Source organism: Ptychodera flava, chromosome 5, assembly GCF_041260155.1.
Source record: "Ptychodera flava strain L36383 chromosome 5, AS_Pfla_20210202, whole genome shotgun sequence".
In the NCBI taxonomy this organism is placed as follows: Eukaryota; Metazoa; Hemichordata; class Enteropneusta; family Ptychoderidae; genus Ptychodera; species Ptychodera flava.
Window position 1 is genome coordinate 45,067,123 of NC_091932.1, and position 18,089 is coordinate 45,085,211.

General features: G+C 38.4%; 1 protein-coding gene across 1 annotated transcript; it reads left to right on the forward strand.

Annotated features, from left to right (window-relative positions):
- Nucleotides 1-2,120: 2,120 nt before the first annotated feature.
- LOC139134084 (proprotein convertase subtilisin/kexin type 9-like) lies at nucleotides 2,121-17,193 on the forward strand. The gene is made up of 7 exons (XM_070700986.1): nucleotides 2,121-2,362; nucleotides 4,169-4,268; nucleotides 4,801-5,058; nucleotides 12,703-12,846; nucleotides 13,703-13,834; nucleotides 14,705-14,884; nucleotides 16,735-17,193. The coding sequence occupies exons 1-7, from the start codon at nucleotides 2,291-2,293 to the stop codon at nucleotides 16,812-16,814; spliced, it is 966 nt and encodes a 321-aa protein (XP_070557087.1). The 5' UTR covers nucleotides 2,121-2,290; the 3' UTR covers nucleotides 16,815-17,193.
- Nucleotides 17,194-18,089: the final 896 nt, after the last annotated feature.

The following is an 18,089-nucleotide window of genomic DNA, read 5'->3' on the forward strand; positions in this document are numbered from 1 at the left end:
TAGAAAAAAAGCATTTCCTTTGTTAACACGGCTAGTCACATCGAACTATCTTTTAATTTTTAAATGTCAAAACACTGTTGTGTAAGAGCAGAAATCTGAATGAAGCTCTCTCTGATTTTTCCCTGTAATGTAAACATTTACCAATAATCCTCAGCGCCCTCAGTGTCTGATATGTATTGACGACGAGAGTGTAATAATCTTGTAATCTGAGCATGTCTCAGAAGTAGTATGTGACTTGAAACTGAAAGACTTGAAGTTTTGTTCAAACTTTCTTCACGTAAACATTCAACTATTCTCGTTCAAAATCAAGAATAGAAATCGGGGGTCACCGTGCAAATTTTGCTTCCAGGGAAACAAACTACGTAAGGATTCAAGAGATTTGAAATTCAAAATCACCATCATCCCTGTGTTAACTCTAAAGGAAAAAACACATTTTTGATTTTCACAAAAGAAAGCCGGTGAAAACCTCAGTGACACCATGTGGTTTAAAATGAGTCCCTAAAAGTGATAGGTCAAAAGTGTATTGTAAAAATCTGTAGGCCCGATTATCTGTCCTGGAGTCGCATCGTACCGTAATGTAACTCTTATGTGACTCTTCTCGTTTATTAACAAGTATATGCACTCACTCAGACTCACTTCACGACCTAGATTCACCTTGAATGTGTAATTTGCCTTATTAAATACAACGAATTTTAATAAAGTACAGCCAAGAGCTCTTTACTTGGCTATGAATCTATCAGAGAAGTACTCTTTAAAAGAACTTGAATTTCGCGTCACCGCCACTTTTCAGAGGACCAACTGTTGACAGCTTTCTAATCTGCTCTGTACAATTTTGATTTATTTGAACTTGAAATTGTGATAAAATTTTGACTATTCATAAACTAGAAGGTGAGCTGCTTCTTAGCTAGAAGGAAGAACCTGTCCTACCAAATTAAGTGAAAATATACCAAGTGTATGGATGGGAGATTTTCCAATTTTGCTTTAAGAGTCGAATTCATCATGTGATAGAGAACACCGATGGAATGGTACGATTTGCCAGTGTATTGATCAATGTCGACAAGACACACCGAAGCACGGCAGTCCAGCATAAAGATAATACGTGTATATCCTTCTTTCCGTAGAAGGGACGGGTTCACATTTCCCATGAAAGCGGAAAACAACAACCAATATCTCGGAAAGGATTGGAGATGTTTTGGTGTTGTCAACAATCTCACAAGGGTCAAGATGTCATCGACCTTAGCTGACCCGATCAAGATAAGACATTTTACTGTAATTCTTCATCGATTTACTGCTGTGTCACAGTCACTTCATCTGCTACAAAGAAGTGATTGTATTTATCTTTTCTCTGAATGGGACCGGGGCTATAATCGAGCTGTTATTAAGGTTTATGCTGACAGGTGTTTTTCAACAATTTCGGCAATATTTATTGAATATTGGCAACCATCTTGGGCTTACGAGTTAATCATTGAAGGAAATAGATCATATCAGTTTTCAAGTGATAAACTCAGAAAATGCATCAGATTAATCCCAGGGAGCAAGTTCATTTACTGTGATTTGCTTGTCATCTACACAAATGGATCAAAGGTTACCACGAAAGTAAGGTTCTGACGCAGGGAAAAGCACAAAATCCTTCATAATTTCATACTTGTGATGATATCTGTGCCATTTCCAATAAAGACATACATTTTCTACCACAGCCCCTCCGTGTGTTTCTTTCCAGTCTTTCAATGGTCTCCTCTCCCTCTACTTTCATCGACTGTTTTGACCTTTTGGGGATTAAACCAGGCTGGTCAATGGCATAGTAGCGAGATGCTGACCGACTGATAGGGTTATCACTGATAGGGTCAATACGGTTGGCGATTAGGCCACGCAGTTTGCGGTTAAATGATCGGAAAGGAGGCCGTTGATAGAAACACGTGGAAGGTCCGTCGTAGAAAATCCATGTCTTCATTTGAAATGTCGCGGACAGCATCTCTGACAGGATGTGCGAATTTCGTGCTTTTTAATTCCTCGCTGTTATGGGGGTTTAATCGAATGACAGGAAAATACCGTACCTATTGTATGCAAATGAGATCTCAAGAAATGACGTACCATATTTGACATAAGTTCACAGTATCGAAGTAACAACAAATTGTTTGCCGTGTTTGAAGTCACGTGATTTGTGTAACTACAAAAACGCTCCCGAAAAACGCTCTCAATACATTTTAGACAAAGACGTAGCTCTATTCTTACAGAAAAGTGACTCGTCAAGAAATTTTGTAGCGCCAGCTTTGCAACCTACAGAGCCATCATGAAGTCCTTCCTATTACTTGCCTTGTTTCTGATGGAACGTATGTCAGTTACGGTTGAAGGTCAGAGGCCGGTGAGTATTCGATAACATCGTGACGAGATCAGAGGTTTTCGCGGACTGACCGTGGTGCATCGCACCATGGAGCTAGAAACGGATCCCATCTTGTCAATCTTTATTCTTAAGATGAAGTCTTCCAGCGTTTTGCATCTTTTTGAATTTTCTGAAACAATCCAAATACATGTTATACTTTTTCTTTGATCAATGCATCCGATTTCATGAAATCATGAAAATGAAATCATACGTTCGACTTTGTACCGTGTTTCTTTGTTCATATTGTTTTCTTTCTTTACACACTGTCTATAGTTAACTCACATGTATGCACATATGTACCGTGGTTCGACGCTCTTTTTCGCCTCATGTAGACTTTTGACCTAAGATGTGTTGATAATAATGTAACCTGCTGACCCCTGTTTGTTTACTCTGGCACGATTACGAGCGACCATTTTATAGACAAATAATGACCAATTATGCATTTTATAGTCGCTCACATTTGATCAGAATTGCAGTATGGGTACCAAAGATCAACAATAAATGTTGTTTCTATCTGTTCAGTGCAGGAAAATTCTACGTTGATGTTATGACAATGATTTCTGCACAGTACAACCAGAAAAACAACAAGAAATATTTAAACCAGAAAAACAAGAATGACAAAAGTTGGACATGCTGCTACAGAGAAGATGTTTTGATCCAAAAAGGCAAAAACACAAATATTGAAATTTCACCACATATTTTGCAAAAAGTTTCTCAGCTTGTAAAAGATGATCTGCAACATTTTGCGAAATCTATCAGCAATATAAATCACTAGGCCATATGTATGTTGTAGTTACAGCACGCAATCTTATTTGCGCTAGTGATATGGATGTACACTGTATCCTCAGACAGCTTCGAACTAAAAAAAAATTATAAATCTGAAAATTTACCCAGAAAAAAAAATTAGCACAGCTTTTCTCATTTGGAAAATTTTTTTTTAGAAATTTACAATTGTAAAAAAATGTTCACAATTTCATTGTGACCACCCTCTCCCAAGATCTAATGGTCTGTCCCTTAATTTGAGCAGGTCTGTTAATATGTAACAGTTCATAAACAATGACAGGAAATGACTCAAGGTCAGTGGAGTATCCTGTTTCAGTCATTGGCATGTCACCACTCCTGAACATTTGCAGAATTTCCCTTTTTCTTACCTCATTTGCACATTTTTGACACTGACGTGTTCATTTGAACAACGTCACATCTCAACCCCTGCATCTACCTGTACACCAAATACTGAGATGGTAGCTTAGGCGGTATGGGAGCTTTTGCGTGTGACGGACATACATCCGCACATACATACCCACATGCATACATACATACATACATACATACATACATACATACATACATACATACATACATACATACAGACAGACAGACATACAGACGCCACCGACTCACCATATAAGCTCTTTTTGGTATTTATATAAATACAAAATATGAGCTAAAAGTAGAGTTTTACGCTAGAATTTGGGCCAATATACTTTAGAACTCCCTTCCTTTAACGGAAAATTGGAAAATGTTTTCTCTGCCATTCGACTTGTGAATAGTACGGTTATTCTGCGCCCAAGTCGGCAATGAGTGTTCCGGCGGAAAGGTGCCTACCCATACCTGCACAAATGTATCAAAACACATAGCGCAGTTGTTATAAGTATTTCGTTCATTATGTATTACGTTCAAGGAGAACAAACATGTAAACAACAGACACAACGAAAACGAAAACGAAAAAAGCGCATGCATCGTTTCCTCGAGCACTCAACTCAAGTATGTGTATTTCATTAAATACAGGAAAGCCCTATCAGTCCTATAGATGAAGTAAACTTGAATGTCCTTGAACTCACAGACAGTGTTGATGCTATCCGAGAAGACCTTCGCTCTTTCAAGAAAGGTGAATGAATTTGTGACGTACATCAACACCTTGAATGCTGTGAATATTGCACTTCTAAATGTATCATATTGCATCTTCAATGTTACTGCAGAAACAGTCTTTGATCACAGTCTGAACTTTAGGGAAATATCTGTAATTTTTGATAATATTTTTTTGTCATTTTTGTTCTGTAAAGTGAGTTCGTTTTTCCTTCTTCTCTATAAAGTATGTTGAGATGTGAATTATTTAGTCAAGGCATTGTTTTGAAGGTGGCACACAGTAATGTCAGAGTGACAAATGAAGTCTGGACTGAAAGTCATTGTCTTCCATTACAATAGAAATGACAATGATCACAGGGTGTATCAGCAAGTTGAAACACTCGACATTTGGACTGAGTTTAGGAGTAGGACAAAAGTTATTTCTCAAACAATAAATACAGGAAAATACATCAAAATCATTGTAATATGAGCTTTAAAAAGAGAGGTTTAGCATTGCCCCAGGTCAACGTGAAGTTGAATCCGATCTAACTTGAGCTTCTTTTTATCCAATTCAGAAATCCTGTATAAGGTTGAATCAAAATGCGGAGACGGCACGGTTGGACAGCAGCCTGTCTGCGTCACTCGTATTGGTCCTCTCTCAGGGTCACGTGACGATCAACCATCGGAGGTTTCGTGCCTGGCGGACGAAGTCATGACGGGCTGTAGTTCGTACATGCCGGGGGCAGCACACGGCACCAGGGACGGAGAGCGAATGCGCTTCACCGATGATGGACAGGCAACATGCGTTGCATACAATGGCGCAGGAGGGACAGGTATGAATGGGAGAATCGAGTGGTTAAAGGTTCAAACTATTGGATTATTTATCATGAGTACGCGCCTCGAAAGTGAAAGACTAAACTTTCGCTCAAACTTTCCTCAAGGAATCTTTCAACCATTCTCTTTCAAAATCAAGAAAAAATTCAGGGGTCACAGTGCAAATTTTGGTACTGGAGAAACAAATTACCCAAGATTTGCCGATATTTGAAATCCAAAATGATCGGCATCCCTGCGTTAACTTCGTGGACAAAAATAAAATTTTCGATTTTCAAAAACTATGACGGTGAAAGTTTTTCTTTCTCCAAGGGCTTTAAAATGAGCGAGCCCCCACCATTGGAGGAAAGTATTGGAAAAGTTTGAGAGTGTGAATATGTTTCAGAAACGCACTCTACCTGAATGCAAAGGTGTTCAATTTGCTTCTTATTTGTCATGATGATGATATTAACCTTGACCTAAACCTGGTTCAAATCGGCGAATGAAACAGAATTCGTTTGAAGCATTCCATCGTGCATCTTTATTATTAAATCAATAACTATCCATCTGTTCGTGCAGGCGCCATATATGAGTAGTCGTTTACCTTCAGATCACGGTCGAAGGCATAGGAGTGGATAGCGTTACACCTGGGGTCGTGATTTCAAGGATAACACCGCTGTGTGGCGTTCAGCCTCAACTATACGACAAATTTCTCACCATCACAGGCCAAGCTTGAACCAAGTATAGCGTAGAAATAGCACGGTGGGGAGTAGAAAATACAAAGCATTCTTGTACCAACCGACTGAAATGATAGTGGCACACAATGGAGACGTTTATATCAAAGTTGGAATCTTTTCTTCGGGGTTTGATTAGGCCAAAAATAAAATAAAATAAAATAAAATAAACAATAAAAAATAAATTGTGCTGTTCCGATAACATGGTTTTCAAAAATGGGATAGGTAGGTCGGCAGGAATTTTTTTCCAAACTAATTTTGTTAGCTCCCATAGCCATATGTATATATGGCAATGGAAGCTATTCTTACAGGCTAGGGAAATGTCTGTATGTCTGTATGTCTGTATGTCTGTATGTCTGTATGTCTGTGTGTCTGTATGTCTGTATGTCTGTATGTCTGTATGTCTGTCCGTCAACATCAAAAACTCCAAAACCGCTGTACATTTCATCTTGATATTTGGTGTGTACATGGATGATGGGCTGTAGATGAGATTTTGTTCAAATGAAGTTGTCATTGCCAAAAATATGCAAATTAAGTGAAAAAATGTAAAAACAGTCAAAATTGAAAAAACTCAATAACCACTGAGCAGATTACATGAAAAATTAGCATGTAAGTACTGTGGGCTGACATGAAATGATTGTGCACATCTTGGGTCAGTATCTTGGACTTGCTATTTTTCATGAATTTTTTTGTAATTTTCTTTCTCCCATTTTTGGTCAAAAAATCTCCTGCTCTGAAACCACAAGTCCGATTGATTTGAAACTTGGTATGGAAGTGCATAGGAGTGACCTTTCCCAAATTTGGGCAAATCGAGGTGAAATTTGCATATTTTTAGTTTACACGTCCATAGACTCCCATGTATAAGGCAGATCTCCATAGACTCCCATGTATAAGGCCACGAAAAATAAAAATTTAGTTTCTCATCGTATTCATATTGCAAAAAGGATGCAGTGACACAATTTTAGTCCCCACGGATGAAGTCCAGTGAGCTTATAGATTGGGTCATGTCCGTCTGTTCGTCCATCCGTGAGTCCATCCGTTCACGCAGATATCTCGGATATTTTGACAAAATGTCATGTGACCTTGATGACCTTTGATCTCAAATATACATATTTGTCCATAACTCAGTAACCACAAGTGCTACCACCCTTCATATATGGTATGATGGGACAGCTTATGACGCCATATATTGTACCTCATTAATTATGCACATATCTAATTTTGAGCGAGCCAATAGAGCTAGAGGTCTGATTTTTGGTATATAGGGATAACTTAGCAAAACAATTTTTTTGACAAAATGTCATGTGACCTCGGTGACCTTTGACCTCAAATATACATATTTGTCCATAACTCAGTAACCACAAGTGCTACACCCTTCATGTATGGTATGATGGGACACCTTATGACGCCACATATTGTACCTCATTAATTATGCGCATATCTAATTTTGAGCGAGCCAATAGAGCTAGAGGTCTGATTTTTGGTATATAGGGATAACTTAGCAATACAATTTTTTTGACAAAATGTCACGTGACCTCGGTGACCTTTGACCTCAAATATACATATTTGTCCATAACTCAGTAACCACAAGTGCTACAGCCTTCATGTATGGTATGATGGGACACCTTATGACGCCACATATTGTACCTCATTAATTATGTGCATATCTAATTTTGAGCGAGCCAATAGAGCTAGAGGTCTGATTTTTGGTATATAGGGATAACTTAGCAATACAATTTTTTTGACAAAATGTCACGTGACCTCGGTGACCTTTGACCTCAAAATACATATTTGTCCATAACTCAGTAACCACAAGTGCTACACCCTTCATGTATGGTATGATGGGACAGCTTATGACGCCACATATTGTACCTCGTTAATTATGCACATATCTAATTTTGAGCGAGCCAATAGAGCTAGAGGTCTGATTTTTGGTATATAGGGATAACTTAGCAAAACAATTTTTTTGACAAAATGTCACGTAACCTCGGTGACCTTTGACCTCAAATATACATATTTTTCCATAACTCGGTAACCACAAGTGCTACACCCTTCATGTTTGGTATGATTGGACACCTTATGACGCCACATACTGTACCTCAATAATTATGCGCATATATCATTCTGAACGAGCCAATAGAGCTGGATGTCTGATTTTTGGTATATAGGGATAACTATAGGAGAGAAATTTTTTGACCAAATGTCATGTGACCTCAATGACCTTTTACCTAAAATATATGTTTATGTCAATAAATAAGTAACCACAAGTGCTATGTCCTTTGTATTTAGTAGGATGGGAGACCTTATGACAACACACGCTTTACCTCATTAATTATGTACACATCTAATTCTGGGCAAGCAAATAGAGCTAGAGATCTGATTTTTTGGCATATAGGGATTAATTAGCAATATAATTTTTTTTTTCAAAATGTCATGTGACCTCGATGACCTTTGACCTTGATTATACATATATATGCATATTTCAGTAACCACAAGTTCTATACCCTCCAATTTTGATAGGATATTAGACCTTAAGATGTCACATCTTGTACCTCATTTATAATGCGCATATGTATTTCTTGGCTGGCCAATACTGCTAGAGGTCTGATCTTTTTTCCCGATTTAGAACCATAACTTAGACATGCCTCATGTACGGTGGCCCCTACACGCCACGGAACTCTACTACTTTTGAATATAAACTCTAATTTTTCTTGACAATATCTTTAATATTTGTAAGAGATTTTATTTCTCCACCGCAAACTTTTAATTTTGTACGGGCAACCTTATCTTAACATTATCTTAACTTTTACTTATCGAAAGTATTTTAAGTTTTAACCATAAACAAAATATGTTTCTCAAAAGTATTTTTTATTTTGTAAAACAAACGTAAAATTTTTTCAAGATAACAAACTCCCCTACACGTCATGGAAATTTATTACTTTTGAACATAAACTCATATTTCTTGACAATATATTTAATATTTGTAAGAAATTTTATTTCTCCACAGCAAACTTTTATTTCTGAACGGGGAAACTTTATTTTTGGGGTAAACTGTTTTTAAAAACTTTTAACAAAAACACTTTAACTTTTAAAAAATAACTTTAACTTTGAAAAAAATATTTGTTTCTCAAAAACGTTTTTATTTCGAAAAGAAGTAAAAATTGTTCACAGCAAGAGTTGAAGATTTTTGCTGAGCGCGAACTGAGTTACTTAAATGACATAACCTTATGTTTTTAGAGCAGAAAACTTAAATTCATAAAGAAAAGTTTTATTTTTCAAGAGTAAAATTAATTTCTCTATGGAAAAAAGATTTTCTCAGAGCAGCAAATTGAAATACAGAGAATAAAACTTTTTTCTCAATGGAGAGAAATTATTTTCTGAAGACAACAAAACTAATTCCTTCAAGATATATTTTCTACATATGAGTGTGGTTTAAGAATTTGGTAAAACTGAACTGAGAAAGAACGAAAAAGGGACGAAAAAGTCAAACTTACTTTTCTTCAGAGCGAAATTTATTTCTGAGAGGAGAAATATTTCATGTGAGGGCGCGATTACATATAATGCATAGCAAACTCTTTCTAGCGAGAGTAAACATAATTTTGGGAAGAGTAAAACATTTTTCGACGAGCAAAACTATTTTAACGGCGGCGGAAGTAAAAGTATCCCACCATGCAACACCCAAGTTTGATGACCCAGAGTCTCCGAGTTGGTAGCCGGTATCAGACAGTTCCTGTTCGTGTCGGCTATATGGACGATCTGCTCTCCGAGACAACCATGACTGACTTCATCGGTGATACGGGCACGCCAGCCCGGCCCTACCCTGCCTGCGTACGATGCTGTGTGTTGGGGCCTTATAACGCTGGGAACTCACAACATCGTACACAGGGCTACGGGCACGCGGGTCAGTTGCCACTTGTCTGAGTCCCCGAAGAACGGTTTTATGTTTGACTGATTCGTCCTGACGGCAGACGGTGTGCGACGGGACCGCATTGGGGTTCTTCATTAGCTCTGCATGGCATAGCCCTGCGTACAGGTCTGTGTGTTCCCGGCGTTATACGCCGGGAACACACAGACCTGTACGCAGGGCTATGCATGGCAGGGCTGTTTGTTACCGGCGGTATAGAGTCTCCCACCACATAACACCGGTAACACACAGCCAATGTGTGTGATATTCATCTTTTCTAAGAGGAGAAGCCAGATTCGTAATTTATAGAAACTGAAACTGAAACTGAACCAAGCCCACCAGATTTGACCACAGTCGCGGACTGGTTTTGACTTTCACGTGTGGTTTGCGGGGTCAAAAACGTGAAAGTCAACCAGCCCGTAAGGCATATCCGTCCGAAAACACCACAGCTGTGGACCCACAACTACTGTATTGAACCACGCTCGACTGTGGTCAAATCTGGCGGGCCAGGTTCAGTTTCAGTCGAAGACTCTATCAATTACGAATCTGGCTTATAGAAAAGATGACTATCACACAACATAACATTAACAACACAGCAACTGATGAAGGAATAGCTCTGCATGGCAGGGCTGTGTGTTACCGGCGTTATGTGGTGGGAGGCCGTATAACGCCGGTAAAACACAGACCATGCAGAGCTAATGAAGGAACCCAATGCGGTCCATCCCGTCGCACAACGTCTGCAGTCAGGATGAATCACTCAAACACAAAACCGTTCTTCGGGGACTTAGACAAGTGGCAACTGTTGACCTGACTCGTTTGCGTGCCCGTGCCCATAGCCCTGCGTACGATGCTGTGTATTCCCGGCGTTATACGGCCCCAACACACAGTATCGTACGCAGGCAGGGTAGGGTCTTGCTGAGGATCCGTAGCCCTACCACTCACTTTGCTGGTTGTGTTTGGGGAGTGGGGCGGGGCCGAACACAACCAGCAAAGGGAGTGGTAGGGCTACGGATCCGCAGCAAGGTAGGGCCACAGGTCCGTGGAATTGCCGTGTAGTATACATAGTACACCGGCAACTCCGGACACGTGTGGGTAGGGCCGGGCTAGCTGCTGTACAGTACGGCAAACCGTCCGACCCAAATACCCAGGTAAAACCTCGAGGTACTGTACTGCAGCTAGGGCCGGGCTAGCGTGCCTGTATCGCCGATGAAGTCAACTCTGGGTTATCAAACTTTGGTGTTGCATGGTGGGATACTTTAACTTCCGCCGCCGTTAAAATAAAGTTTTGCTCGTCGGAAAAATGTTTTACTCTTCCCCAAAATATGTTTACTCTCGCAAGAAAGAGTTTGCTATGCATTATAGGTAATTGCGCCCTCACATGAAATATTTCTCCTCTCAGAAATAAATTACGCTCTGAAGAAAAGTAAGTTTGACTTTTTCATCCTTCCTTTTTCGTTCTTTCTCAGTTCAGTTTTATCAAATTCTTAAACCACACTCATATGTAGAAAATATGTCTTGAAAGAATTAGTTTTGTTGTCTTCAGAAAATAATTTCTCGCCATTGAGAAAAAATTTTATTCTCTGTATTTCAATTTGCTGCTCTGAGAAAATCTTTTTTCCCATAAAGAAATTAATTTTACTCTTGGAAAAATAAAACTTTTCTTTAAGAATTTAAGTTTTCTGCTCTAAAAACATAAGGTTATGTCATTTAAGTAACTCAGTTCGCGCTTAGCAAAAATCTTCAACTCTTGCTGTGAACAATTTTTACTTCTTTTCGAATAAAAAACGCTTTTGAGAAACAAATATTTTTTTCAAAGTTAAAGTTATTTTTTAAAAGTTCAAGTTTTTATAGTTAAAAGTTTTTAAAAACAGTTTACCCCAAAAATAAAGTTTCCCCGTTCAGAAATAAAAGTTTGCTGTGGAGAAATAAAATTTCTTACAAATATTAAATATATTGTCAAGAAATATGAGTTTATGTTCAAAAGTAATAAATTTCCATGACGTGTAGGGGAGTTTGTTATCTTGAAAAATTTTTACTTTTGTTTTACAAAATAAAAAATACTTTTGAGAAACATATTTTGTTTATGGTTAAAACTAAAAATACTTTCGAGAAGTTAAAGTTAAGATAATGTTAAGATAAAGTTGCCCGTACAAAATTAAAAGTTTGCGGTGGAGAAATAAAATCTCTTACAAATATTAAAGATATTGTCAAGAAAAATTAGAGTTTATATTCAAAAATAATAGAGTTCCGTGGCGTGTAGGGGCCACCGTACTCATGTGTTTCAAATTGGGAACAACGACATAGACCTATGTGCCCATAGATCTCAACATATACACTCCAGTGATACTTCTTAATGACCACATTTTCCTGCCCCATCAAGACTAATACTCCTATTACAAGTGGGGACTATGTCATTGTCAATGACTTGTTGAGTTAATGGTTGTATCACAGTATTCGATATATCTAATTCTGTATTTTTTCCATTTTATATTCTGAATAATTACATTAAACATATTTCACTGTACATTTCATTTAAGTATTTTCACTTCATGCACTTTATCCCTTTCACACATGTTCAAATATCTGACCAGAGAACAAACACTAAATAGTCCAGGATGGGAGCTACAGTGTCATTGACGCTATTTTTTTAAATATGCATTTTTCAGGGGTTCGGGGCGGTCAAACACTGGCCACAACATTTCAAGAAAAAATGTATCACACATATAAAAGGAAAAACAAAACATTAAAAGACATCATCGTTCAATCAAAAATCAAATGCCGAGTAACGAACGCGTGATTTTACTGTTTCTTTCTTTCTTTTTTTACTTTCGTGTTTACGTAGCTCTATAAAGTTTAGGGTCGGAAGGTTAAAAATAGGGTAGGTCGGGTTATCGGACCAGCAATTTTTTTTGTTCGGCCCTAGGGAGACACCCTATTGTACACATTTTCATTCTCGGAACGATGCGTTCCTCAACATCACGCCCTTCGTTCTGAATCACAGATGTTGTTTTTGTCTGATCATCTTCAAGGAGTACGACCCTACGCTCGTTGTTGCAAATGGCAAGATATGGTTTGCTATTACCCAGAAGGAAACCCGTCTGCTAGCAACGATGATGCTATTTCAAAGAGTGTATGCGATCACTGGTTTTACGGCAATCCCACCTTACCTACAGGTGAGTGAATTTGCGACAATGTTTGTGGCAATCTGTTAACGAAAACCTTCACCCGACCTTGCGCAAAGACCAGGGCAAAGACAGTGCAGCCTATCTTGTCCTGTCAATGTCACAGTATTGTGCATTGGTCTCCGTCGAACTACAGCTAAAGTTACAGTGTGGGGAATTTTACATCTCTGGTTGTAACAGTTCCAGGTAGATAGCAGAGAAGGCGGTAATCTCGGTTACCCAGACTGCTCTGCGGGGCTGTCTTCCGGCAGCCCCTGGAGAGAGCACCGCAGAGCAGTCGGGTAACGAGACTAGGAGGACTGATGAATGCTGAAGTGACGATCTCTCCCAAATAATGTTCCAAAAGCATATGCCCTTGTAATTTGTCTTTGAAGTGGAATTGTAAAGCCAGGGCAACATGCACTTCGAAACTTGAAACATCCTGCTTCAATGAAGGTAGAGGTACACGATGTGGCAGACTATTTCAGACCAGTTTGTTTGCTATCAGGGCAGAGCCCAACGAATCTGCGAGTTTGAACAAAGCTGTAGATTGCGTGAACTGACTGCCTTGCTCCGCTCTTTAGTAGTGAGCTTACAATCTTAAGTCTTTACAACGACACAGTGATGTGAAGAGTCAACTCAAGCAATGTGGCAGTGTCAGATGTTTGCTCATTAACATAATATCTACCAAAATATATTATATCTTGGTAGATATCGGAAAGTTTGTCAACATCAGTCAGCGTGGTGCAACGTATGAAATTTGTCTTACTTTTTTGATTTTACGTTTCCTTTTCTGATACAAGGTTCAGGTTGATGTAGATCCGAAGACATTATTCTTAGCTAACTAAAATTGAACTTCTATCTATAGGTTGTCTTGTCTACACACCCTGGCAGTGTATCGATGGAGCCCGTCCAGCGTCTGATTTTGCACAGGATATGACATCCGAACAACGACCACTGACTGAGAGGGCGTGCCTTGGTCAGAATGGAGGCTGTCGAAGTGAGTTATTTTATATTGTCCTATATTTTGTGCGTCTGTGTTGATGGACTCTTCTTTTGAAATTGATACCTTGATGAGTGTGTCTGCATATGGGTACAAATTACATCATATTCAATAAAATGTACGCATGTATGCATGCATGTATGTATGTATGTATGTATGTATGTATGTATGTATGTATGTATGTATGTATGTATGTATGTATGTATGTATGTATGTATGTATGTATGTTCAGAATACTTTCACAATCCGGGACAATATTAAGTAAAATTTAGTAAAATTGGTCAAAAGGTATGTCATCCCATGAAGTTGGTAAGTCAATTACCATGCTGAACACCATAAGTCTGGGCAAGACAAATATAGGGCAATAAAGTATACCAACAGACAAACTATGGATACAGTCTCTGTACAAGCAAATACGTATGAGGGCGGACTACTCGCCCAAGTCTTTCAAAAAGGGAAGACCTGGTTTCTTCACCGTTTGTGCAGTATGTGAAGTATGGTTGCGTCTGTAGACGAAACGAAAACGTTGAAATTGTTGAAAATCGAGAGAAAGTTTGAGACTTGCAAAACTGTTCTGACTTGAAAATTTTTGCAAAGAGCTTTGAAATTAAAAAGAGATCCTTCCTTGATTCTTCCGTAAAGTAATTTAACAAAATAATTTTTAACAATAATGAGCCCCATTCTTTGTATTTCCAAAAATTAAAGTTCACGTCAAAAGTTAAGCTTAGACTAGTACAAACCGCGAACTTTCGTTTAAATTCTGATCGGCGGTCACACACGGTGATCTATTTGCAGACAGGATAGTACACTTCTGCACGCATTTTTGGCTCAGAAATTCTCATTATCGCGCCATTTTTCATATTTTAGGTGTGACGTCGACTGCAGCCTGTTGCAGCGCCCCCAATTTAGAATGTCAAGTGAAGTACTCTGAACCAAGCGACCGACGAGAAAGTGACCAAGCGAGAGTTACTTGTGACCGTGGCTGGACCTTGACCGGATGTAACGTGTTCACCTATTGGAAGAATACTGATGGTGCCTTTATCGCAGGTAAACAGACTTATCTTTCACATGCACGTACAGTTATAAAATTTGTAAGATATTTTCTATAACACGCGCATGCTCCATCAGACAAAAAAGTTAATTGCAATATCATACGTACTTTGAAGCACACGGGATTGAACAATGTACGCCAGATTAATTCATCCAAAGTCAGATTTACCTTTTTTCGTGAAACATTCTGTGTGGTTGGAAGTAGACAGTCGCGTCGGTAGTTTCAATTATTTTAGTTTTTTAAAGCAGTAGAAAACTCCCTGAAATCAATTATTTTGATCTTACTCTATCGTAGGGGCGACGTCAAAAGTTCGTTGTAGGATAAAAACTTATTCCTTTTATTTTGGGGGTAGGGGTTGACCAAAAAAAGTTTCTATCTGACAAATCGTTTTACTTTAAAAATTGCCAGGAATGAATATTTGGGAAAAAATATAGCAGAAATAGGCACTTTCATGTTAAAACAAGTGACGGAATTTATTTAACACATGCTAGACCGCCCCTGCCATTGTTAGCCTGAACAATGCAGGCTGTTGGCCTCTGTTGCACTCGGCATTTATAATGATATTTTGCTAGTACATTTCTGGTGTAGCCCCCCCCCCCCTCGAACGAGCAGAGTGCAGTTATTACAACCACCAGGACAGATGAGATAGTTCTTGTCTTTAATATCTCTGAAAGGAGAAATTTGGAATTTTATTGCTGTTGTTCTTGTTAATTTATTGATAAACTTCAAGTTTGTTGTTAGTATTGTTGTATTTGCATTGGATGAAACACAATATTAAAGTGGTTTCCCAGTGTTAACGATGCATTGTTTAGTCGTATTTATTTCACCCTTTAATTTACTGATCCTTGATAGATAGAGCCCTGCAATAGGTTCAATGTAGGTCAATTAAGTTTCTAGGGTGGTTAGGGGGAAACTAGGGATTTTAGCTTTTTTATCCTAAATTGAACTTTTGACGTAGGCCCTTAAGTTGTAAGTTGACGATCGATCATTTGATGTTGGGGATGAGGGACCATCCTGGTGGTTTTTGCCTTTGTCTCCATAACATCCGATAATTTGTTTAAAGGGACAAAGTCGCCCATTTTTTCATGAATTTGGTTTGATACGCGAAACTACTTATATTGTTTGACATGTTGAAAGATGCTGACTGAATGGGTGACCATGCATATATTCGAGCCCGATTTTAGACAAATTAAATGAAACCATGGCAAAAATGAATTAATGGTCATGACCATTAATTCATTTTCGCCATGGTTTCATGTATCGTGTCTAAAACGGGAGTCAAATATATGCATGGTCAGCCATTCAATCAGTATCTTTCAACATGTCAAACAAGTAGTATCTCGTATCAAACAAAATTCATGAAAAAAAGGGCGACTTTGTCCCTTGAACGGAATGTCCGTTCAAACACGTTTTCCAAATCTCTTCGAATTTTAAAGTTCTCGAGCAACAAAATAGAAATATTCTGAATAGCTTTGAGGTTAACAGTTTGCGATTGCGGTCCACATTTTGTGACTTACATCGCAAGAGATCGTGCGCCTCTATGTGCCTTTACTCATTAATCGTTGCAGAATTAACTCTACTTCTACATGTTGATGTTTTTGTGATTTATTCACATACCGGTACTTTGACAAAAAGTATCCCTTTGTGCTATTGAAAATGCACACTTGTTTGTCTTTGGGGCGCCCTTCCTTCCACCCATGTTGAACATAACTCTTGGACAATTTTACAACTTTCTTTTGAATTAGTTGTATATTTATTATCGTTTAATATTCTGCTCAAGATTTACACATTTTAATGTTTTATGAAATTTTAAAGAGACCAAGGTTTCGTTTTATCTCTGTCGCAGATGATGACGTGTGTATTGCCGTTGGTAACAGCGTCGTGTGGGCTGTCGCTACGTGTTGTCGCAGTATCCTTCCAGAATAGCGCCCTCATGACTGAGAGATGCCCTAACGCCGTTCATGGGAATGAACAACTGATTTTATCCACTGCAGAAAGGAGAGAACCACATTTTAATCTCATTTTGTTGAAATTCCATCCATTTACAAAATGGTAAACCAAGTGATTTACAGGTGCCATGATAATTGTACCACTTTCATGTTCAACAATACTGTGGATTGGACCGACCGTATCACTTTAAGTGCAACTTGAGTATTTTACCGCCTTAGTTTGGATCTACTAACGCACGATTCATGTTAGTCTTTTGTACATTGGTAAGCCCAAAGTAACTTTTTCGACGAAAGGCAATGTCCAGAATGAATTTTTCATATCTAGATTTCGTTTAATAAAGTTTTCTACACTGAGATTGTTTTTTTCTCAAGAACTACTTCCTTTTAGAAAATGTTACAGCAATAAACAGAATTATCACCATCAACAACTTCCAGTGATCTATTTGGTGATGATTTCTGTTACATAGAGGTGCATACGTGCATGGCGACATGGATGGGTTTAACATACTATCCCTGTCATGAAGCAGAATTAAGTTATCAATACTGAACAGCTATGAATGTGTTGGCACGTGTGGTAAGTTTGACAACACTGTACCACATCCTGGTGTAACTTAGGCCATAGACCCTCGTTTTTCTCGAGAGTCTATGCTTAGGCCAATAGAAGTGAGCCATAATCCAAGACCGAGTCTTTGTGACTTCTAAGTGACCCATTATGGGTATTTCACGAAATAGTCGTAGAATAGTCTCAGAGGCAGTGGTTAGGATACTGGTCTTACTATCAGTGGATTGAGAGTTCGAGACCCGGTAAATCTAGAGTATCGGACTCACTATCAGAGGATGGTTGGTTCGAGACCCGGTAAGTCTAGAGTAACGGACTCACTGTCGGAGGATGGTGAGTTCGACACTCAAGCACGGTGCACAGTACAATAAATTACCCACAATTCTGTTTGATTTGTACCAACGACGTTTGTTTTTTATAACTTTTCAGTTCTGCATAAAAGCAATTATGTGAAGTCCCAAGATGATTGATTAATTATGTTCATTAAAAGTACGTTGAGGTATTTCAGTATAACCATAAAAGTTAAATTCTGCAGGTACTACAAATGCCATACTTTTGGGAAGTAAGTTATGGCAAACTGAAGGAGTCATTCTCTTAGAAAAGTCAACATGTAAATTTCATTTGTCTTTTCTATTTGGAAACAATCAATATCCCTTTGTTCCATAAAACAGGTGCAACTAGTCTCCCTACTTT